The sequence below is a fragment of the Lipotes vexillifer genome, unplaced genomic scaffold (assembly GCF_000442215.2).
Source record: "Lipotes vexillifer unplaced genomic scaffold, Lipotes_vexillifer_v1.1 scaffold699, whole genome shotgun sequence".
Taxonomy (NCBI): Eukaryota; Metazoa; Chordata; class Mammalia; order Artiodactyla; family Lipotidae; genus Lipotes; species Lipotes vexillifer.
This window is the reverse complement of record NW_006788818.1, coordinates 997,503-1,020,482: the sequence shown is the minus strand read 5'-3', so window position 1 is coordinate 1,020,482 and position 22,980 is coordinate 997,503. Positions and strand designations below refer to the sequence as shown.

The 22,980-nt window shown below is 54.4% G+C and overlaps 1 protein-coding gene across 4 annotated transcripts in view; it reads right to left on the bottom strand.

Moving 5' to 3' along the window:
* Nucleotides 1–545: 545 nt before the first annotated feature.
* Nucleotides 546–22,980, bottom strand: part of PTPRU (protein tyrosine phosphatase receptor type U) — an 89,360-nt gene continuing 66,925 nt past the window's right edge. Inside the window, exons 17-31 of one of the 4 annotated variants that reach the window (XM_007461831.1) lie at nucleotides 22,505–22,580; nucleotides 21,936–22,012; nucleotides 20,185–20,202; nucleotides 15,104–15,140; nucleotides 14,403–14,500; nucleotides 14,205–14,321; nucleotides 13,247–13,401; nucleotides 11,689–11,824; nucleotides 11,024–11,173; nucleotides 8,586–8,759; nucleotides 5,851–5,991; nucleotides 3,579–3,704; nucleotides 3,288–3,439; nucleotides 2,052–2,187; nucleotides 546–1,798 (exon numbers count right to left, since the gene is read on the bottom strand). In XM_007461831.1, the coding sequence (XP_007461893.1) occupies nucleotides 1,736–1,798; nucleotides 2,052–2,187; nucleotides 3,288–3,439; nucleotides 3,579–3,704; nucleotides 5,851–5,991; nucleotides 8,586–8,759; nucleotides 11,024–11,173; nucleotides 11,689–11,824; nucleotides 13,247–13,401; nucleotides 14,205–14,321; nucleotides 14,403–14,500; nucleotides 15,104–15,140; nucleotides 20,185–20,202; nucleotides 21,936–22,012; nucleotides 22,505–22,580 (1,656 nt within the window). In that variant the 3' untranslated portion in view covers nucleotides 546–1,735. Of the gene's footprint in view, nucleotides 1,799–2,051; nucleotides 2,188–3,287; nucleotides 3,446–3,578; nucleotides 3,705–5,850; nucleotides 5,992–8,585; nucleotides 8,760–11,023; nucleotides 11,174–11,688; nucleotides 11,825–13,246; nucleotides 13,402–14,204; nucleotides 14,322–14,402; nucleotides 14,501–15,103; nucleotides 15,141–20,184; nucleotides 20,203–21,935; nucleotides 22,013–22,504; nucleotides 22,581–22,980 lie in introns of all 4 variants that reach the window. The other 3 variants (XM_007461830.1, XM_007461833.1, XM_007461832.1) reach the window with 3 other exon arrangements.

The window sequence follows — 22,980 nt, the reverse complement described above, 5'->3', positions numbered from 1 at the left end:
GACAATCATCCCCACAAGATATGTGTCTGCTCTGTCCTATCTCTGTTGTGTTTTAAATGGAGCTCTTTCTGCACACCTGGCACCACACAGGCACTTAACCACTACCTCATCTCATCATGCTAGAACTGTCCCCATTTTACAGATGAGAAACCAAGGCCAGGAGAGGCAGCTGATTTGCCCAGGGTCTCACAGATGGTGGGGACCATCTGCCTGACACTGAAGTCTGAGCTTCCCATGCTGGACGCGAAGGAGCTCAACCTACATCCAGGCCCCCAGGGTTCAGAGGCAGCTCTGTGGCCCTCGGAGGTCTCAGGATAAAGCCCCCTGTCTGAGTAAGTGCTTCAGAGGCTTGGGTGGAGACAGCAACAGCCAAGGTCCCTTGGAACCAGCTCTGCAAGTGGAAAGCCCCTGAATAATGCTCTGGTCCATGCCCCTCCCCCCATTTTATGGACGGAAAATTCGAAGCCAGACCAGGGCCCTCCCGCCACACTGGGAGGCTGGCGGCAGGTGAGCAGGCCCCAGTCAGGCTGGCCAGACACACATAAGGCTGCTCTGTGGCATTCAGAGAGCACGTTTATTTACAAAGCGCTTTACAAACATCAGCTTATGCCTCCCCACAGCCCCCTGCGAGGTAGGTCAGTAGTCATATCTACAGTTTACAGATGGGGAAATTGAGGCACGGAATGGGGGTGTGGCTTGCCCCATTTTAAAGAGACCTTCCCACCCCCCCCATCAAAAAATAAAATAAACAACAAAAGCATAGATCCTCCATCCCAAAATATACCTTCTTTCTCCAAACTCTAGAGGTGCTGAGCACCCCTAATTTAATAGCGTCCCAGTGGCCAGCCTGACCAGAAGCCACAGGGACCTCAACCCCAGGGGCTGTCATTCAGCCTTGCAGATTGTCACTGACCCAGGCTGAGCAGGACCCAGCCAGTGAGGCCTGAAAGTTATAGGCAGTGGGGGCTGAGGTGACTTCGTTCTGCAGACATTGGGTCAAGCAGGGAAGGGACCCCACACGGGACAGGGTAGGAATGGGCAGATCCTGGTTCGGGGAAGCTCAGAGCACATTCAGGGAAGCAGAAATGGAGGGGGGGTAAGGATCAGGAGCAAAATATCCCCAGGGCTGCAGGGAGGCAGCGGGTGGAGGAGGGAGCTGATGTTCCCCCTGGGAGGACGAGTCTGAAGTGCCCACTGGCAAATCAGGGCAGAGTCCAGTCTCCCCAGGACCCTCAGGGGCTGGGCCAGATGGGATGCTAGATGCCAAGCCCCAGTGCACTCTCTACCCATGTCCAGCCAAGCTGGGTGGAAACCCTGGCCTGGCACTTGCCCTACAGGGCCTCATTAATCTCTGCCGAGGGCTGGGATGCAATCCAGGGGCTTGAGCCTGGGTCTCCCAGAGCCGGCAGTTCTGAGCCCATCACGAGCCGGCAGTTCTGAGCCCATCACTCTGCCGGGCAGCGCCAGGCCTCTCAGAAGGCCTGCAGGACCCCGCGGAGGTGGGCTGGGCTGCAGTCTTGCTAAGCTCCTCCTTGGACCACAGCGTACCCACGGAGGTGCTGAAAGGCCCTGCCCACAGTAGAAGGGGGCACCAGGATGGCCCAGCGCCCACTCCAGTAATTTCCCTGTGAGGGCTACAGCTGAGCAGAGTTGGGGGCGCAGGTCTTCCATGTCAGTCCAGGATGGTGGGCCTGGCCCTGAGTGTGCAGTGGGTGCCCCAGGCCAGGGGCCCCTGCTATCTTGACTCCAGTCCCTCCAGGTACTCCAGGGCCACATCATAGCAGAAGTGGTACTGATCCTGGGAGAGGGAGAGAAGGAATCACCAGCCTGGTCCCTCCCTAGTACCCTAGTACTGGGGCAAAGGGGCAAGCATGAGCCCTGCCCCATCGATGGGGAGAAGGGGAGAAATGGGGGTAACATTTTGGCACCAGAGGACTAGAACCCAAGGCCCAACTGTGGGGGCCAGATAAGGGGGAGGGGTGCTGAGGGGCCTGGCCGGGCATGGACCGGGAAGTTGGAAGTGGCTGGGCAAGGGGTACATGGCGCCTCACCAGGGTCTCCACCATATTGGGTTTGTAGTTTCTAAGCATTTTGGCAGCAAAGAAAACGTCTACCAGGTTGTGGCAGCGGATCATCTCCAGGACCGTGGCGCAGGCGCAGAAGGTGCCGCTGCGGCCGCCCCCATTTCTAAAGGAGAGACACGAAAGATTTGGGGCTGGGCTTGGTGGGTAGGGCGAACTCAAGGGTGAAGGGCAGGGCAGGGCCAGGGAATCCAGAAGGGAGGGGCGGGGCGGGGAACCCAGATGGGAGGAGTCAGGGAGCCCAGAGGCGAGCAACAGGAAGAGAAGGTTAAGGGGATAACAGACTAGCATCCCAAGTGGAAGGTATCTAGGAAGGCAGAGCTTCCAAGAGAAACAGAGCAGATTCGAGAGAAAGGAGGCCAGACACACTCCAGGAGAAAGACACTGAGACAAAGCCGGCGACAGAAGAGGGCTGCAAGGCAGCAAGCAAAAATCCAGAGAGCAGGAGAGAAAACAAACACTGGGAACACCAGCGCCCCCTAGTAACACAGATACACTCCCAGTCAAACCCATGGCCTCTCACACGGAGACCCTCCCATTCCCCCAGTCCCCAGCCCTCTCCCTCCACTGTTCCCTGTGACCTGGGGTGTGGGGTTCCTCCTGGGAGATGGGGGATGGACTAGGCCCTCTGTCCCCTTCTCAAGGGGTCTCTCCCACTAGAACCAAAAGCCCTCGAGGGCCAGGCCCTGCCTGACTCAGCTCCCTGCCCCTGCCCCCATGTACCCAGCCTGACACAGGGAAGGGTAAGTGCTGAAAGCATGAAAAAGTGGGAGGCAAAGAAGTGACTGCACCCAGACGTGAGTGAATAAACGAATCTGTGAATGAGGCATGTGAATGAATGAATGAAAAAAGCTACATGCATGCAGACATGAACAAAGACCAGAATTCCGTTGATTTGAAAAGTATATTACCGTATCATGGGCTAAACTAACTATTCTGACAAGACTCTAGTTAAATTAGCAAAGTCAAACATCACACAGAGGGTAATGGGCGGGTGCTCAGGATTGAGTCCACACCCTGGAAAGTGACTGGGCTCCTCCGTGGAAGGCAGGGCCAGCCTCGCCTGGCTGGGCAGAGTCCAGGCCGTGCTGTCTGGGAGCTCAGGGTTTGGGTGCCACAGCCCCGAGGCCCTCTCTCACACTGGCCTCTGCCCCGGTCCCGTGGGGCCCTGACCCCTCCCCGAGCCGAGGGAGGGCCGGCACTCACAGGCAGTGTACGATGGTGCGCCCGTCACCGCTCTCTGCCTGCCACTTGTCCAGCTCGGCCAACAGGCGCAGGAAGGCCTTCTTGGAGTCCGGCGTGTCCCGGTACGCAGACCAGCGCAGGAACTGGAAGTGTCGCACCAGCAGGTGCCCCTCCTGAAGCTGGGGGTGCGGGCAATCAGCCAGGGGACATGAGTGCCAAGGGTTGCATGGCCCCCTGGGGACCTCAAGAGGGTCATTCAAAGCCACTCAGCCCCCACCCAGGTTCTCATCCTGGAGCTCCCAGATCACTCACCCGAGAGATGTTCTGCACCCGGAAAACGCGGGTCACCAAATCCTCGTCCGCTGTGCCTGACACGAACTCCACCTCCATGAGGCCATACTGCTGCCGGCCGGGCTCAGGCCAGTACTGCAGACACGGCTGGGAGCGCGGGCAGAGGGGGCGGAGCAGAGCGGAGCTGAGCCGGCTGGGCAGCTGCCGCCCACACCCACCCCCAGACTTGCACGCTTGCCCGGGGCCCACCATTCACTCCAGACTCACCTTCAGTTCCCCCCACATCCCACCACTCACCCATCAGACCGCAGTACACGCCCGCCCCAGTGCATTTGTACTGACACACTCAGGTCAGCCGAGGCAAACCCTTTATAGTGGTACACGGACACTCACTGCCGTGCCACGAGACAGCTACACCCAACACACTCACCAGCACACACACCTACACGAAGTTGCCTTCTTCCAGGGACAGGCCTCAGATCACCCCCACCCACGCCAGCACCCCTGCCCCACGGCCCTCTCTCTTGCTGCCTCGGCCCTCCAGCATCAGCTCACAGACGTGAGGTGTCCCTGTGCTGCAACACAGCTCAGCACCCCGACTCCTGCCCCAAGATCCCTCCGTGCAGTCAGGGTCCTAAATGTACCCCCTCCAGGGCACAGACTCAAGACAGTGGAGGGACACAGGAGAAGCAGCCCCCACACACGTACATACACGGGTCCTCTGGGCAGCTGGTCTGAGGCCCCAGCTTCTAGCAGCCTTCTAACAAGGCTCTTCCTTTCTCTGGGCCCCAGTTTCTCCGTCTGTGAAATGGTCCCTAGGCTCCTCCCAGACAACACCATGCTCCATCTCTGACCACAAAGAGAGGACATTACCTTCCTCCTTTGCCTGGGGGCCTGGCAACTCCTTGCATTCAGGCCTTTACACATGCTGCTCCCTCTCCATGGATCACTCATCTCCCACCTCTTCACCCAGTTAACTCTACCCTTCCTACACATCTCAGCTCAGATATTACCTCCTCCAGGAAGTCCTCCCTGATCCATTATCCCCCCAGGCTCCTGTGTGTCCCTGTGCCAGCTCCATGATAGCCCTCTCCCTCTGCTGTCATGATCAGTTTTTGTACCTGCTTACCCCTGGACCGTGAGATCTGGGAGGCACTGTGTGTTCTTCTGTCTCCCCACCAGGCTGACAGGGAGTGGCCCGTGAGGAAAGGTGGTTGAATGAATGAGCAAACGGGTGACCAGTGAATGACATCTGTGTGAGACTCCCTATGGGTCCCTCGCCTCCATCTGAGCAAGGGCAGGTCCTTGCCACATGGGATTCCCTGTCCAGGTGCTGGAGCCCATTACCCTGCAGTTCTAGGTCATTTATACCAAGCGCATGACTTGCAAAGAACCCAGGTAACAATCTTCCCCAGGCAGCCATTAAGAGGCTGTCATGCTCATTTTACAGCAAATCTTCCTGGGCCTCCTGGGATGGGGACCTGGGGCGAGCGGGGGGCCCAGAGATCTAGAGAAGATGGTCATGCAGGGTGGAAGGCTGGGCATCTGTACCTCCCAGGAGTTCCAGCTTTGGCAGCCCTGAAAGGAAATGAGGGTAGCTGCCCCTAGGCTGAAATCACTGACCAGTGTCTGGACCAACTTCAGAAGCGACTGTCACCCTCATCATCTTCATCCCTGCCATGTACTGAGCACCTGCTATGTGCTGGGCATGACACAGTGCTAAGCATACATCTCACATGGTCCTGACAATAACCCCTGAGAGAACAGGTGCTGTGATAGTCCCCATTTCACAGAGAGGGAAGCTGAGGCTCAGAGAGGTAGATTAACTTACCCTAGATCAAACAGTCAGAAGGTAAGGAGGCTGGAATTTTACTCTGACTCAAAGGCCCCCATCGTGAGCAGTTTCGTTGAGTGACTGAAAAAGCAGAGGCTCTGGGAGGCGGCAGCCCAGGGTAGGGGGCACAGCTCTGCCACTGCCCAGCTATGTGACCTTGGAGAAGTCACTTCACCTCTCTGGGTCTTAATTTTCTCACCTGAAGCCCATGAGTGCAAAGCAGAGTCCCTGGCATACATCAGATGCTCCATAAAGAACAGCTATTTTTCTCTACTCTGAGCCTCGTTTTACAGACAAGGAAACTGAGGCTCTGGGAGGAAGTAGGACACATCTAAGGTTCCTACTCAGCAAGTAGGTGGCAGAGCTGGGTTCCAACCACTGACTTTTGAGATGTGCCCTTGAATACACTGAGGTCCTAGGCTGCAGGTAGCCAGCCTGCCCGGCCAGCAGGGCCCTCACCCAGGCGGAGTTGGACTGGTGCAGTTGGTTGAGCATGACGATGGAGGTGCACCCATAGTCGTAGACCAGCCGCCAGAAGTCAGGCGTGGTGCTCTGCAGCGGGTGCAGGGTCACGATGAAGGCTGCACTCCGCGTGTAGCTCTGCAGGGAAACCAGAACTCAGTGCCCCGACATTGCCAAGCCTCTGCAACAGACTGTCCTCCTGCCTGGCCCACCACAGCTCTGCCCCCAAAGGACCAGGCTGCCTCCAGGGGCCCAATTTGGAGGCTGGCCAGCAACTGAGGCCTGAGTTGATGGGGTGAGCCCCCAGACCTCTAATGCCCAAGCCCATGGCCCCCAGGAGCTAAACGGCAAAAGGTTCCCAATGGGTGGCAACGGGAGCTTGGGCATGGTAGGCAGAGGCTGGCCAAGCTTGCTCCCTGCCTCAGTGCCTTTGCACCTGCTATTCCTGTTGCCAGGAACAAATTTCCCAAGTGTATACATGGCTCTCTCCCTCACTTCCTTCTGGTCTTTGCTTAACTTCACCTCTTCAAAGTGGCCCTCCTTACGAACTCATTAAAAATTGCCACACACACACCCCAAGACCCACATTAAATACTTCTTCTGCCTGGTTGTTTTTTGTAGAAATTACCAGCGACTGACATTCCATTGCATATCTGTTTGTTGACTGTCTCAACCCATTCCCCAAATACAAGGTTCAGGAGGGCAGAGATTTCAGGGTGTGGCCTGTGCCCGGAACTTTGTAGGGGTTCAATAAATATTTTTGAATAAATAAATAGCTAGGTCCCTTCCAACTCCACGGATAAAAGGTCTGAGACCCCAACCCAGAACCCCAGACCAGTGACCGGTACTGACTCTGTTCCCTGCTCCCAACCTTGCCCCTCCAGGTGGGCTGGCACCAGCCTTCCCCCTTTTCAGTGCTCCAGCCCCAAGTCTCCTCCTGGTGCCCTGCCTTGACCCACCTGTGCCATGTCCCCCTTCCTCTCCTGATGCTCTTCTCTTCCGACCCCCTCCCCAGCACTCACTGAAGGCTCCCTGATTGCCAGCTCCTGAAGGCCAGGCCCAGCCAGACTCCAAACCTCAGGCCTTGGCACCCAGTGGAGCTCCCTGCAGACTTAACCAGCCACAACAGACCCCAGCTGGCCCCGAAATTAGCTCACTACAACCCAAGCATCAGGGCCTCCTGGCTCCTGGGACTCATGGTTCATGAGGCAAAAGGCTTTGCATGGCTAGGATCAAGTGTGTGAGATATCACGGCCCCAGGGAAGCTTCGCCACCTTACTCGCCCATTCCTGTCCAAGGCCAGGGAGCCAATGTGACCCTCTCCAGCTCAGAGACTCTCAGGACCTCAGAGAGCCTCCTTTCCATCCCCCCATGTGCAGATGGGCACGCTGAGGCCAAAAAGCAAGCTGAGAGGGAGGCCACAGATTCCTACGTCCCCATCCAAAGCTCTCCAGCACCCTCTGCCACCTCTCCAGGGCCCCGGCCCCCTCTCCCTTCACTCCCTTCAGTGGCTGGGGCCACTCCCCCACTTGCCTTCAGCTTGCTCCAGGAAGCCCCTGGGAAACAAGTGTGGGAGCTTTCCCTCCTTAGAGAAACCCCACTGTCCCCTGCACCTGCGTGCCAAGGGGCCCTGGCCAGGAACTGGGCCAAGAAAGGCCCATCTCCCTCATCCCTGCTGTAGGGGAACCTCCCTCCCCACAGCTCTCATTTCCACGTGGAGGGACGTCCAGTGGTGACACACCTGGCCTCGGCCCACCTTCATGCACTCCTCCCATGGGCAAGTTTGGGATGAGGACGGAGTGTGCTGAGCTCGGCCCCTTCCCTGCTTTTTCCAGGCCAGCCCGTCCTGTCCTCAGAAGGTGTGCATTCAACTGCTGCTGCTCCCTGCCGCAGGAAAGGCCTATCCCTGATGTAGGGGGCATGTGTGGGGCTGTGGCTGGACAGCTGTGGCCGGGAGGACCGGTGTGCCTGCCTGAGGGGTGAAGGAGCAGCCAGTCCACCTAGCCACATCACTGAAGTCACATTCTCTAGTGTCACTGGCTTTCTTAAAACAGTAACATTTTACCTCCACCTGTCTGGCCCCTACACCTCTCTCTCAACTGGGTCCAGTGTGGGAAGGAGTGAGGGGACACTCCCAGACTCATCCCCCTCAGGTAGCAGCACCCTATTCACTGGACCCTGCTCTGCTTGCAATGCCCAATAAAGGCAGTGGAGCCCCCTGAGCTGGGAGCAAGGGAAGGGGCTCCTAAACAGCTCCTGAGCCCTCAGACCATGGCCAGGCTGGGCCCAGGGAACAAGTCACTACTCCAGGCCAGGTCCTGGGCAGGCTCTAGCTCGACCACCCCAAGACAAGCTCCCCTGGCTCCAGATATCAAATCTCAAGTCCCAACCCCAAACCCTCCCAGCCTCCCCAGTCAAAGCCCTCGAATCACTCATCCTACCCCAGGCTCTACTGGGCCTGACCCTGGAGATAGCCCTGTCTGAACTCCACCACCCAGACTTCTATTCAGGCCAGGGGTAATACCTGAAGGGGGGCACTGGCTTAAGTGCCCTGAATGGAAGATCCTTGGGGGAAGGAGGACCACACAATGGGCCTGGTCCCAAGAAAGGCAGAGGTCCCCCTAATCAGAGCCCTCAGCTCTGTCCCCCTGGCTCCTGGACCTTCCCAGATGCTGCTGGGTGGGCGAGTCCCAGAGCCCACCCCACCCCCGTGGGCACCCCCGTGCCCTCACATCTGTCAGGGCTGCGTTGATGTAGTTGTTGGGGTCCCCGTCGGTGGAGATGAGGAAGGGCAGGCAGCGGTCAGGCGGCAGGACGTCCATGCTGCGGTTCTTGTCCCGGTTCCGGGGCAGCAGGGCGATGCTGCACTCCTCCACATCCAGTGGTGGCGTGACCGAGTTCAGCGTCTACAAGGAGTGGGGAGAGGAAAGGGAGGTGACTCCTGTGTTTGTGGGGCCTCCTCCCAGCCCCATGAAGGAGATGGGGCTGGGATATTAGGCCCATTTAATGGATGGAGACACTGAGGTCCAGAGGGAAGGGAGAGAGGGACGGATACAGGCTCCCTGTCTCTAGGATGCACAGGGCCTGGACAGAGCTCTGGGGACTGGAGTCTGCCTCCTCAGCACCTATGTAACTTTATAGACAAGCTACTGTATCTCTCAGCCTCATTTTCCCTCAACTGTAAAATGGGATAATAATATGCCAACCTCACGGGGCTGCTGGGAGGATAAGTGAGATAATATCAAGCCTGGCACAGGCACAGCTTTCAACACACAGATGGCACCATGAGGATCATTACCAGGTGCTTGCAAGGAGCTAAGCCCTGAAACCCCATATCTTCCACAAAGCAGACTCCAGGGACCTGACACAGGTGGTCACCTTCCTCCATCATGGCCCTGTCAAGGGACACCTGGCACAATAGCAAGCCAGGGACTCTGGGTCACCTCCCCTACCCTCCTGCCTTCATGTTTCATGCATCCTGATTCGTAGGGTCTCCATTTCTTCCCTTGTTCTTGGGGCTCCCTATCAGGGAACCCAGTCTCTCACGGTCCTCAGGTCTCAACATCCTTCTCCAGGAATCACAGAGAACATTTCCTGTGACATCACTCTATGCCCGTCCTAGAGCGCCAGGCACCCGGCATGTACCACTGAACCCTCATGGAAACCTTGGAGTAGAAAGGCCATCTGGGGTCTCTCCGTACCCAGTGACCACGCTCAAACTTCTCTGGAGAACCAGCCTTCTCCCATCTCAGTCATGTGACACGGTGAGACTGGCCCTGCCCCCAGAACCAGAACCAGGCCTAGGCCTATCTGTGTGCTCCATCTCTCTGGTCCCAGTGATCAGCTCAGAAATGGGCACATGTGAGTCTGGTTGGGACTTTTATTGGGGCTGTTATGAGCACGAACTGCCCTCTTCCAGAGTCTTCTGACAGCAAAGATAATGTAAGCCTGGCACCGTGAGGGGCCACAGTGTGGGTCTGAGAATGAAGCCAAAAACAGAAGAAAGCAGAACCAAAAATGGACACAGACTAAATCTTGGCATCATCATTTGAACCCCTGGATCCAGCCATAACTAAAGCTGTACCATCCTCAGACTTTTCAGTTACAAGAGCCACTGAGCTGGACTTTTATCACTTGCAACCAAAAGAATCCTAATGACTACAAAGACTGCAAGGACAATATTAACTATCTTTCTTTTCTGGGTAAGAAAACTGTGGTTTAGAGAGGTAAAGTGATTTGTTCAAGGTTATTCACAGCTCTTAACTAGGTAAGCTAGGATTTGAACCCAGGTTTATCTGACTTCAAAGCCTGGGCTCTTAATTTCTTGGATGCACCACCTCCTCCGCTGTCTCTAAGTCCTTCCTAGTAACCCAGCTCTGTGCATCCTGCTTGGCCCTTGGTGACTCCTACAGCACTGAGGACCTCCCAATACTACACACACACACACACACACACACACACACACACACACACACACACACACACACACACAAATAAAATAGAAAGCTATGCTTATTAATACGTGGTAGCACAATCTGAGCTCTGAGTGACACAGCATTCCTTTGTCATTTCTGCAGATCTATAGATAACAAAGTATTCTCACAAGAGACTTTCAACCACCAACTATTGATATTATTAAAATTTACATACTATTTATGCTTTTCAAAACCAGAAAACAACAGGAACAACATGGGAATTTAATAAAACATAATTATTTCTTAGGTAAAACCATTCTGACCTTTGGAAAGAGGGTGTCTCAGCAGGTGCTCACCTTAATGAGGATCCCTTCCTTGCAGTGATGGATCCCATTGTCACTCAGGGTGCACTTACTCCCGGGATATATTTCTATACCTGCACCCTACAAGTTACATTTTAAGGTAATGACAATCAGTTTAAAATAGGCAAGACTATAAAAGAAGGTTTGTCACTTCTTAGACTTTAATGCAGTGCATATACAAAGTATTTTATAGAAAGTTTTATTAGGTATTTCTAATCAACATTTCCATTTGCTTCATTTCCAGCAAGTTGTCTATCATTTATTCCTTTCAAATACCCCCGCCCCCCCACCACACACACACACACACACACACACACACACACACACACACACACACACACACACACTCACATACTCACAAACCACACCTATACACATATACTCATGCCCCACCTGGAACTCCTCCCGCAGCTGGGAGGAATTACTCTGAGGGTCAATGCGGATCATCTCCTTGTAGGTGGCCTTGAATTCACTGACAGGGATGGTGGTCTCCCCACACAGGCAGGCCTCCAGGATTGCATCATGGATAAAGATGTACTGCTCCTGGAGCAGGAGACGAGAATATGAGGAACCAGGAGGGGAGCAGAAGTTAGAGATTTTAGGGTTGAAGGGGGAGGCAAGCTCATGTTTGAGGCCGGGTTGCTCTGAGGTGGAGTCCAGCCACCTGTTACTACAGGTTGGACCCACTGTACCTGAAACAACCTTCAGGGATGTTTGCTCACTTATCTCATATTTCATCCCCATAATAGCCCTACGAGAAGCTCTGAAGGTGAGGGGACAGTCCAGGGTCACACGTCTAGTGAGGAGACAAATCCAGTAAGCATTATGTCTTGACTGTAGAACCTATGACCTTGGCGCAGTGCTGTCTGACCTCACCCAACTGAACACAGTGGAGCTGATTTTGGGAAGACCCTAAGAGGCTGGCCGACCAAGTTCAGGGATGGGAAAGAACAAGGGGACATCTTAGGACACCCTTCTGCCACACTCCACCGGCTTCAAGCTCCTGCACGAGGGACACTCCTGCTGGAGGGGAAGTGGGAAGAGGACTGCAACCCCACCTCAGTCTGGATCATGTTGACGCGCCGGGAGCAGAGGGTCTTCACGCAGTTGTAAATGTCCACGACGCCCTCACACTCCGCCATGTCCAGCATCACATCCAGAACGATGTAGCAACCTGTGCGGCCAGTGCCCGCGCTGGGGAGACAGCGGCCCAGGCCAGGTCAGGACCTTGGGGAGGAAGCCCGGGACCGAGCAGAAAAAGAGAAGAGGCTGCCTGGGGCCCCTGGCCATATCTACACCACACAGGGGATGGGGGATACAGGAGGAGCCAGGGACAAGGCTGCTTGGAAGAGTTCCGGTGAAATGTGATAGAGGACAGAGTGAGGGCTGGGCCTTGGGGAAGGAGAGGAAAGAAAGGGTAGGGAGAATGCAGATGTGAAACCAGCCCAACTTAGCAGCTGTGACTGGGGGAGAGGAACAAAGGTGCTGCTCAGAGAACATTAATCCAAGAATGTTCTGGTCTCCTGGATGTCCCAAAATCTCCTGCACATCCTTCAAAGCCCTACGCACTCAAACCCACTCACATACTCAGTGGCTCCTCCAGCAGATGTCATGCTTTTGAGCTCCCAGAGCAATTTGGGTGGACTTTTATCAAAACCTTCCTTCCTGCTCCGTGGTCATTGTTTATATGGCTATCTCCCTCACCAACTGGGAGCTCCTTGAGAGCTGGGCTGGGTTGGACTCAACTCTAGGATCCTCACATTCAGCACCAGCTTGAGCAGAGTTGAGAGGAGGGGGGAGGACAAAGATGACACCAAGATCTCAAGCTTGAAAATGGCAGTAGCAAAGTGTCGGCCAAGACACACAGCCACCGCGTCTCCCGTACGCCGCTGCTGGGGGCTTGAATTAGTGCAACGACTTTGGAAAACTGTTTGTAGTACCTAGTTAGGCTGAACATTCACACAGCAATTCCACTCCTACGTACATACCTCCCTGGAAGGTGTGTGTGTGCCGGCCAAAAGACATGTAATAGAATGTCCTTAGTAGCACTATTCATAATAGCTCAAAGCTGGAAATGCCTATCCATAGCAGAGTGGATAAACACACTGCGGTTTATTGACCCAGTGGAATAGGATACAATATGGATGAACCTTATAAACATAAGGTTAAGGGAAAGTCAGATTCCAAAGTGCACCTGATGTATGGTTCCATCTATACAAAGTTCAAAAGCATGCAAAATGAATCTAAGGTTTAGAAGTCAGGATAGTGATTGCTCTGGAAGGGAGGAGGGGGGTACAGACCAGAAGGGGGCTCCAGGGGCACACTTGCTCAAAGGAAGCAAATGGATCTCAGTCCTGCCTGGTGCCTCGCCAACCCCTCACCCCCTCCATGTCTCCAGCACCCCCTCGGCATCTGAGAGAAGGGCCTCCCCAGGTCTTGGGGAGCACACGAGGGTGCCAACCCCAGAGCCAAAGCTCAAAGGGCAAAGGGCCCCTGGTGGTCATTCTCCCCTGTCCTCTGTCTCTGAGCAGGAAGGACCCAAGCCCAGTCTTGTTTAGGGACCTCCAACAGCCCCATTCCCCGCCCCTCTTCTCCCTGGGCTTCCCGGCACCCCACCTGCAGTGGATGACAATGGGTCCAGCATCAGGGGGCGTGGAGGCCTTCACGCGCCGGATGAAAGCCAGCAGCCCCGTGGCGTGGTAGGGGACGCCGTGCTCCGGCCACGCCGTGAAGTGGAACTGGCGGACCTCGTGGCAAGCAGAGTAGCCTCTCTGGGGAGACAGGAGTAGTAACAGTCAGAGTCCCTGCTGGCGTCTATCAGACACTTGCTGTGTGCCGGGCACTGGGGTGAGCATCTCACCGCAAGAACTCAGTTCACCCCGATGAGACTCACGAGGTGGGTATTAATGATTCATTGTACAGGAGAGAAAACTAAGGCTCGAAAGAGGAGAAACCACTTGCCCGAAGTTAGACGAGACAGATATTATGCAGGAGCTGGGCTGGGATCTTCCTGATGCCAAGCCTGCATTATTAGTCACCCACCTCTACCGCCTGGATTACACAACAGCCCTAGGAGATCATCTTGACTCTCCGGGTCTTAGTTCAAAGGGGGAAAACTATCTTTCTTCTGAGGATATTTCAGACGATCAAGTGGGACCATGATTAGGAAAATCTAGTCATCCTGACCCTGTGGCTTTTCATGAGTGACGTAAGCAATCTGAGCCTCACTTTCCTTAACTGTAAAATGGGTCTAAGGGCAAAGGCCTAATCCCACAGAGCTTTCCAGGGCTGAAACAATATGTGCAATGGGCTTAGCACAGCACCCAGCACAGAACAGGACCGGCACCTGGGCTGCGATCCGCATCATCCTCATCACCTCGACTTCCTCTTGGAGTCGCCAGCAAAGACGGCCGCCTTTCCACCCGTCCGCGGTGCTCTCAGCAGTTACCGAGTAGCTGCCTTGCTGGGCAGGCAGCAGGGCCCTTCCCACCCTCCACTCCTGGGCTGGGGGAGGTGGGCTCTGCCCCACCTCGCAGGCAGCCTGGGAAGGGCCCTGTGACGACAGGAGACTCACCCGCTCCAGGGCAAAGCTGCGCACAACATACTCCGCTAGGATCTCCGTCTTCACCAGCGTGATCTTGATGTCCCCGTACATGTCCGAGTCCTCTGGCCAGTACCGCGAGCATTTCACCTGGAGTCCCCGCGGGGCAGGCTCAGTGGGCTCTTCACTGCCCCCTGGCCTACCACGCCCGTCCCCCACGGCCCCACTTACCCTGCCCACCTCCACCAGCTTGGTGATCATGACAATGCTGGAACAGTGCTCCTGCCACACCATGCGCCAGAAGTCGTAGACCATCTCGGGCTTCGGCCCTGGGGGCACAGAGGGTGCTTGTCCCTGAGGCCAGGTCTCCACCCAGGCCCAGCACACGGCTGCCCCGCACCACCACCCCAGGCCAGGAGACTCCTGAGTCCCAAATGGGGGCTTCATGCTCACCCCACACACACCCCACCAACTGCCAACTCATGCCTGTTGGGCCCTGGGGGTGGGCATTATCAGGGAGGGCCTGCCTGGAGGCCCCCCCCTCATCCCGAGTGCAACCCAAGAAGCAGAGCTAGAGGGTCACGGCACAAGTCTCCAAGCGGGATGGACAGATGGACAGCTGGGCGGGAAGATGCAACCAGAGGGACCCAGGCGGCCCCCAGACCAAGAGGCACAAACCACACCCGTGAGGACCGAGTCTGGCTGGCCCTTTTGCATGCAGACAGACAGCTGGACCAGGAGCTACAAATGGATGGTGCACATCAGGGAAACAAAAACACAAAGAGGGGGCAGAGACGGATGGCCAGATTCCAGACACCCAGTCAGAGAGTGGGGCTCAGACAGACAGAGAGACAGATGGGAGGCAGGCAGATAAGCAGGGAAGGCAGGAAGGCAGGCACACTAAGGGGCACACGGGCAGGGGTGCCAGGTACCTTGAGTGGCTATGAAGTGGTTTGACCTGTGGTAACCCTGGAACAGAAGAGGGTGTGTTAAGACCCCAGGGAGCAGCCCCTCACTTGCTCAGGCCCCCTCTGCCCTCCTCTCCCAGAAGCTGCACACACCCCCCAGGGAGCTGCCCCAGCCTCCTGACCAGGGTGTCCCTGTCCTCCCAGTCCCCAAGTAAGGGAGTACACCTTAGACACCAGTGTCTTAGGTTTAAACCCATCCTTGCTATGTGACCCTAGGGAGGACAAACTCCTTTACGGGCCTAGAGGGTCTCCCCATTCATAAATTGGGGATAATTATCCACAATCTGCTTACAACCTGGCTGCTGTTTGAAGACAAATAAATTGCGGGGTGACCCTGGCCTGTTCCTAAAGCCCCAGAGACCCTAAGCAACCCCAGATCCTAGGCTGGGTCTTGTCAGCTATCCCGGCCCCCCTCAGGGCAACCAGAATGGGCAATGCCCCTCCCGGCTACCCCAGTCACCCAGAGCTTGGGTGGCCAGATGAAGGCTTCAGGTTAGGAGCAAATGAGCACAGGAGTTGCTCATGGACTTTAGATAAAATGTGTTTTAAAATCTTTGAAATCAATAATAAAAAAAAATAACAAATAATTAAAATAATTATTTATTAAAATAATAATACATTTTTGAGGTCCTATTATGGTCACATACTGTGCTAAGCACTTTACCTACATTATCTCCCACAAAAGAGAGGCCAAGAGCTACTTTGTCCTCCATCCCCAGAGCCCTCAGGCTGAGAAGTGGAACCAGCCAGACGCCATCCCCACCCTGGGGCCTTAGCCACCCATGAGGTCCCGCCCACAGGAGACACCTAGGGAATCAATGTAGGCAACACGGGATAGGTAAGGAGTACTGCAGGCCCGGAGCAAGAGAAACAACCAAGCTCGGCTACTTGCCTCAAGTTCACACCCTCAATACAGCTCCCAGCAAATCCTCTGGTCCCGTGGGCTTCCCAGGTCCAAGGGGCCCTGGAGTCAGACTGCCAGAGTTCAAATCCCTGCTCTGCATAGCTCTTGCTAAGTATGTGCCCTTGGGCAAATCCCTTTACTTCTCTATGCCTGTATTTTCACATCTATAAAACGGGAATATTGGGCTTCCCTGGTGGCGCAGTGGTTGAGAGTCCGCCTGCCGATGCAGGGGACACGGGTTCGTGCCCTGGTCCGGGAAGATCCCACATGCCGCGGAGCGGCTGGGCCCGTGAGCCATGGCCGCTGAGCCTGCGCGTCCGGAGTCTGTGCTCCGCAAAGGGAGAGGGCACAACAGTAAGAGGCCCACGTACCGCAAAAATAAATTAATTAATTAATTAATTAAATGGGACTATTTATAGCATTTACTTCCTTGGACTCTTGTGAGGAGTAAATAAAGTTACATATGCCAAGGGCTTGGCACCATGGCAAGCACTAAGCCAGTACTTAATCAATAACAGCCATTACTATTACTACCACTTTAAAGGCCAACGAGTACCCCTGAAGATCTAAATGGTGTGAATGTCAGGAATTCCTGGAGATCTAAATGGTGTGAATGTCAAGAATTCCTGGGCAGACAGTGGTTTACAACAGGGGTTAAGAATCTGAGTCTTGGGTCAAGTTGACCTGGGTCTCTGTTGCAACTCTACCAAGGAGCAGCTGTGCGATTCCAGGCACTAAGCGGGCTCTTCTCAGCCTTTACTGTGCACGCGAATCTCCTGGAGATCTTGTTAAAGGGCAGATTCAGATTCAGAAGGTCTGGGGCAGGGCCCAGGATTGTGCATTTCCAAGCAGATCCCAGGTGGTGCCAAAGCTGGGCTTCAAAACACACTCTGAGTAGCCAGGCTCTCTAAACCTCTGTTCTTCTCCAGAATATGAGGATAACAGCAAGACATGCACGTGTTGTATACCTACACGTTCCCATGAAAATGACCAAAACATAGTCAACATTACCAATAACGAAAAGCCTCCCAGAGTCATTAGCCCTCACTACTGGAACCTCTCTGGGTCTAGCCTAATTCCCTCCTGCCATGTCCCCAGCCACTGCCTGTGCTTCAAGTCCTCAGGGGAGTTGCTGGGCATCTGAGGTCAGAGGGGTGCTGCCCTCCACCCCCAGCCTTAGTCAAGCTGGGAACAGGCTACTCCACCTAAAACCGGTCTGCCTGAGAATCTCAGGTGAGAGAGCCAGGGTCTCTTCTGATTCATCCATCTCTGTCCCTCCAGTGCCCAGCACACTGCCAGCGCCCAACTGCTAGTCAGTATACAGCAAACAACTGAACAAGGTTTTAGACAAATGGCCTTCAATATGCCGCGGAGCGGCTGGGCCCGTGAGCCATGGCCGCTGAGCCTGCGCGTCCGGAGTCTGTGCTCCGCAAAGGGAGAGGGCACAACAGTAAGAGGCCCACGTACCGCAAAAATAAATTAATTAATTAATTAATTAAATGGGAATATTTATAGCATTTACTTCCTTGGACTCTTGTGAGGAGTAAATAAAGTTACATATGCCAAGGGCTTGGCACCATGGCAAGCACTAAGCCAGTACTTAATCAATAACAGCCATTACTATTACTACCACTTTAAAGGCCAACGAGTACCCCTGAAGATCTAAATGGTGTGAATGTCAGGAATTCCTGGAGATCTAAATGGTGTGAATGTCAAGAATTCCTGGGCAGACAGTGGTTTACAACAGGGGTTAAGAATCTGAGTCTTGGGTCAAGTTGACCTGGGTCTCTGTTGCAACTCTACCAAGGAGCAGCTGTGCGATTCCAGGCACTAAGCGGGCTCTTCTCAGCCTTTACTGTGCACGCGAATCTCCTGGAGATCTTGTTAAAGGGCAGATTCAGATTCAGAAGGTCTGGGGCAGGGCCCAGGATTGTGCATTTCCAAGCAGATCCCAGGTGGTGCCAAAGCTGGGCTTCAAAACACACTCTGAGTAGCCAGGCTCTCTAAACCTCTGTTCTTCTCCAGAATATGAGGATAACAGCAAGACATGCACGTGTTGTATACCTACACGTTCCCATGAAAATGACCAAAACATAGTCAACATTACCAATAACGAAAAGCCTCCCAGAGTCATTAGCCCTCACTACTGGAACCTCTCTGGGTCTAGCCTAATTCCCTCCTGCCATGTCCCCAGCCACTGCCTGTGCTTCAAGTCCTCAGGGGAGTTGCTGGGCATCTGAGGTCAGAGGGGTGCTGCCCTCCACCCCCAGCCTTAGTCAAGCTGGGAACAGGCTACTCCACCTAAAACCGGTCTGCCTGAGAATCTCAGGTGAGAGAGCCAGGGTCTCTTCTGATTCATCCATCTCTGTCCCTCCAGTGCCCAGCACACTGCCAGCGCCCAACTGCTAGTCAGTATACAGCAAACAACTGAACAAGGTTTTAGACAAATGGCCTTCAATACCTGCATATTAACTTTTTAATTGCATACATGTATTACACAATTATATCACACAGAGGACAGTGAAATGGAAAGTTTTAAATGATCAGATGTTAAAGGAAGATAAGGAGACACCTTGAGCACACCCACTTTAGAGACCAGGATTAGAGAGCAGAGGTCTTCACACTCTGGGCCATCAGCATGTCCTAGGGGCCTGCTCCCACCCCTCCCTGGCGCCTCTGAGTGGCAGACACCCACCCTTCCCTGGCGTCTCTGAGTGGGTGGAGCTGGGAGACTGACGACTTGCACGGTGGGCAAGACCCCAGGGTATCCCGATGCCCCCGAAGGGAGAGATCCAGGGTCTCGTGTAAGGGTGAAGGGCTCAGGCTGGGTTCGAGCTAATCCAGAGCTGTGGGGCCATGAGTCAGCCACTCAACATTTCTAAGCCTCAATTTTCTCGTCTGCCAAATGCAGGTCCCAACCTTGCAGAGTGTGATACGGGTGGCATGATGTGCCTGAGGTGCCTGGCACAGAGCAGGTGCTCAGCCAATGACACTCTTGTTAATGGACATTTGAAGATTAATTAAGCCAAGTCTCCTCGGGGCATTTCGTAAGAGTCTAACAATAACTAAATGAGTAGTGTGTTTTGTGGAGATTGAGACGTAAAGTATTGATACAACAACCTATATTCATCACCTCCTAAGGGGGGCGCTAGGGCTGAGTACATCCACTGCCTTCTGTGGGCTTAATATTCCACTTAAGTTTAGGAACTTTACAAATGAACTGTTTAAACAAACTCAAAACAAGCCAGAGGGTGCCTAGAAGCACATCTGGGACAACTGTCATCTCCAGCAGGTGCGATAGCCGGGACCTTACACTTTATATATTAGGTATCTCCGTGCTGTCTGAAAGTCTAATGATGAATTGTATTTTTGCAATCATAAAAAAAGCAAGAAATATATTTGTAAAATAAAAAAGGAGATAAAACAGACGAAGTACCCAAAAAAGAAAACAATCCCATCGGGCATCAACTATTACGAAAATAATATGTATTAAAAGACAAATCAGAGGATTGCTAGATGAATTGGGGGCTTTTTAATTCTTAAAAGGCCCAAACACAGCACAATTTTTGAAAATAAAATACCCATACTGCTCCCCCCAAAGAAAACATTCAAATTAGGGCTACACTGAGGGCAAAGTAGCGAGGGTTGAGTTTCAAGCAAACTGATCACAAAGGGATGTGAACGACAGGGAAACTAGTATTAAGGGGACTGCCCAGGGCCATCCTTGCTTCCTGCAAGGCCCTGACCCCCAAGCAGCGGAAACACGGCACCCAGGGCAGCTCCTCCCATCGCACCCCTCCCAGGCCCGCAAAAGGTGCGGCTAGTGAGGATTCATCAGGCATGGGGAGCCCGGGACAAGGGTGACAGAGGTGAAGAACAGAGCCTGGGGAGGCACCCGGAGGCACCCCAACACTGCCGGCCCGTCTCAGGGCAGAGGACATGAAGGGAATGGTTTAAACAGGGATCGAGTCGAATTTTCAGCCCTGGGCGGCCCCTGAAGTGGACGGTTGGTGTTGGGCGCACAGGTGGAGGGGAAGGAGGACAGAGACAGAGAGAGAGACAGCCAGAGACTGTGAGAGAGTCTGAGACATAGCCGGTCAGACAGACAGGAGGAGGAGGAGATGGGGAGAGAGATACTTACTTCACGGTTTATCCGAATCTTAATGATTCCAGTGAGGGAACAGTACAAAGCAAAAGAGACAGATATTAGGCCAGAGGCAGATGGAGGTGGACGGAGCACAGGAGTGGCCAGAATGGGTGATGCCAGCAGGGGCGGCAGAGCAGAGATGCGAGGGCTGGGCAAGAGAGGGGGAGGGGCAGGTCCCTGCCGGGGCCCAAGGAGAAGCCGACGAGGACCTTGAGGAGACCGAGGCGAGGCCCCTGTCACCAAAACTGCCCAAGTCTGAGAGGCCAGGCCAGGCCCGGCCCCATAGCCCAGCCAGGGGAGAGGATGGGAGGTGGGGGAGAAGGTAAGGAATTCTGGGAAATACAGGGTAGCGCATCTGGCCACCAGGAGGGAATGAAGACAAAGGAAAGGAAAGGTCACCTCCAGAGTCCCTGACTCCCGGCCTCCCAGCTACATGCCTCCTCCACCTCCAGCCGGTCATGCCGCTCCTACCTGGGCCACCCTTCCCTTCCCTCTCCAGCCACCCAAGGCCAGCACAAGTCCTCTGCTTCCACGCAGCTGGCCACAGCTAACCCTGGCACTACCACCACCTTGATGTGTGACGCTGAGGAAGTCATTCCTTTTTTCTGGCCTGTGCTTTCCCATCCAGTCTGAATTTATTTTACTTGTACGCTTATGTGTCTCCCCAACTAGAATCTATATGTTCACGGAAAGCAGGGACTGTGTCTGCTTGCTCACTGCTGTATCCCTGGTGCCCAGCACAATGCCTGGCACACAGTAGATGCTCAAAACATAGCTAACAAATGAATAAATGACTCTCTACCAAACTTGGCTCGCTGCAGGTCAGGGAGTCTGATCAGGGTCCAACTACCGGGCCTGTCCTGTCTCACCCTCATCCACACTTGGGGAGCAGACTCATCACCTCTCCTTCACACTCAAGCTCAGGCCCCCTGGCTGCCTGCCCTGTCTCTGGCCCCTCCCTCTGGTCCAGCCCGACCAGTTGCTGCTATGGCTGGCAGGACAGTCTCATGGTTAGCAGCAAAGGCTTTGGAGACCCTGACAGGCTGAGATTTGAATCCCTTCTTTACCACTCCCTAGCCGTGTGACCTGGGAAAAGTAGCTTCACCTCTCTGAGCCCCAGTTTCCTCACCTGTTAAGTGAGGCCACACAATGCTAACTACTGCATAGGGCAGTTGTAGGGATTATATAAAATTAATTATTTGGTATGAAGTGCTTAACACAGTGCTTGGCACACAGTACATGGTCAATAAACCTGAATTATATTCTTAAAGTACCGCTCTGATCACGGGTAAACACTTTTAATGACTCCCTGGTGCCCCTAGGGAAAAGGCCAAATTCCTCAGCTTTGCCATTCGTGGCCTTCAGCGCAGCCCCTGTCTGCCTTCAGCCTCTCTGTATCACCAGAATCCCACCCCCAGGCTCTTGGCCCCTCACCGAGAGGGGATCCTTCCTCACATCTAGGCCTAGCTGTCTTCCCGGCATTCTGCCTCACTGACACTCCCCTCCACCATCCCCATCCCCCGTCTCTCAGGCCAACTCTGGCCTGCAGGAAGCCCTCCTGACAGCTGCCGCCCACCCTCTCCTCCCCTCGGCTGAGCTCCGTGGCACTGACTGCAGGAGGTGGGGGCACTCAGAACCCAGCCACGTGAACCCTCATTTATTCCCTGACAGGTCCCACCCTGCCTGGACAGTGAGCCTGGAGTAGGCAGGGCCGGTCAGCAGAGATGACGGGGTGAGGCACTCACGTCTATGTAGTTGGCATTAATGTAGTCGGCATCAGGGTCTCCCAGCATCGGGTGCAGTTTCACTCGGTGCCGATCATCTGGAAACACAGAGCAGGTGGCCATGGGGTGGGCAGGGGCTGAACTGGGGAGCCCAGAGCTGAGGCAGTGGGGGAAGCTTCCTGGAGGCCAGAGGTGGGGCACAGACAGGTCAGCCAGGGAACCTAGAGGCGCAGGACCAACGAATAGGCCCTTGGTACTGCTGGAGGCAGGGCGGGCCAGTGGTTAGAGTCTGCGCTGCAGCATCAAGAAGGCCTGAGGTCCTGTGCTGCTCACACAAGTATATTAGCTGTGTGACCTTGGGCAGGGGGCTTAACCTCCTAAGCCTCAGTTTCCTTATCTGTAAAGTGGGGGGTTCTACTACATCCACTTCACAGGGTTACTGAGAGGACGAAGTGAGATAACAGGTGTGATGCTCAGCGCACAGCTTGGCATGAGACAGGCCCTCAATAAATGGCTCACTCTTCTGTTCTGCTGCTTCCTGTTCCATCCCACCCACTGCCCCAGACCCCAGGCCCTTCCCCAGGACTCACAGGCAGGCATGGTCTCCTGCCGGCCGCCCTTGACCTTGTCTTTCTTCTTTGTAGCATCCCAGCCTTCAAAAAAGCTCTGCCAGAAGGGAAAGTGGTAGTTAGTGAGGGAGGGAAGCCCCTCTCTCATAAGAGCCCTATCCCCTCAAGAGGATGGGAGTGGGACCACGGCAAGGGCCAGGTTCAGGGTTAAACTTGGGGCCTGAAATAAAGTCACTGTAAATTCCTTTGTAAGTGAGGGACTAAGTTCAATACCAAACTGTGTAGGGGGAAGAGAGAAAAGAGGGGAAAAGAGGGTTAGAGTTCAGAGACGTTTTAGAATGAGGTCAGGTTTAGGGCAAATCCAGGTATGAGCTGGGAAGAAGGTAAAGGTGAGGGTCAAATTAAGTCCAGATGGAGGTAGGATGGGATTCAAGTCAGAGTCCAAACGGAGCTTAGGATGAGAGTCAGGGTCAAAGTCAGACTGGGATTTAGGTTGG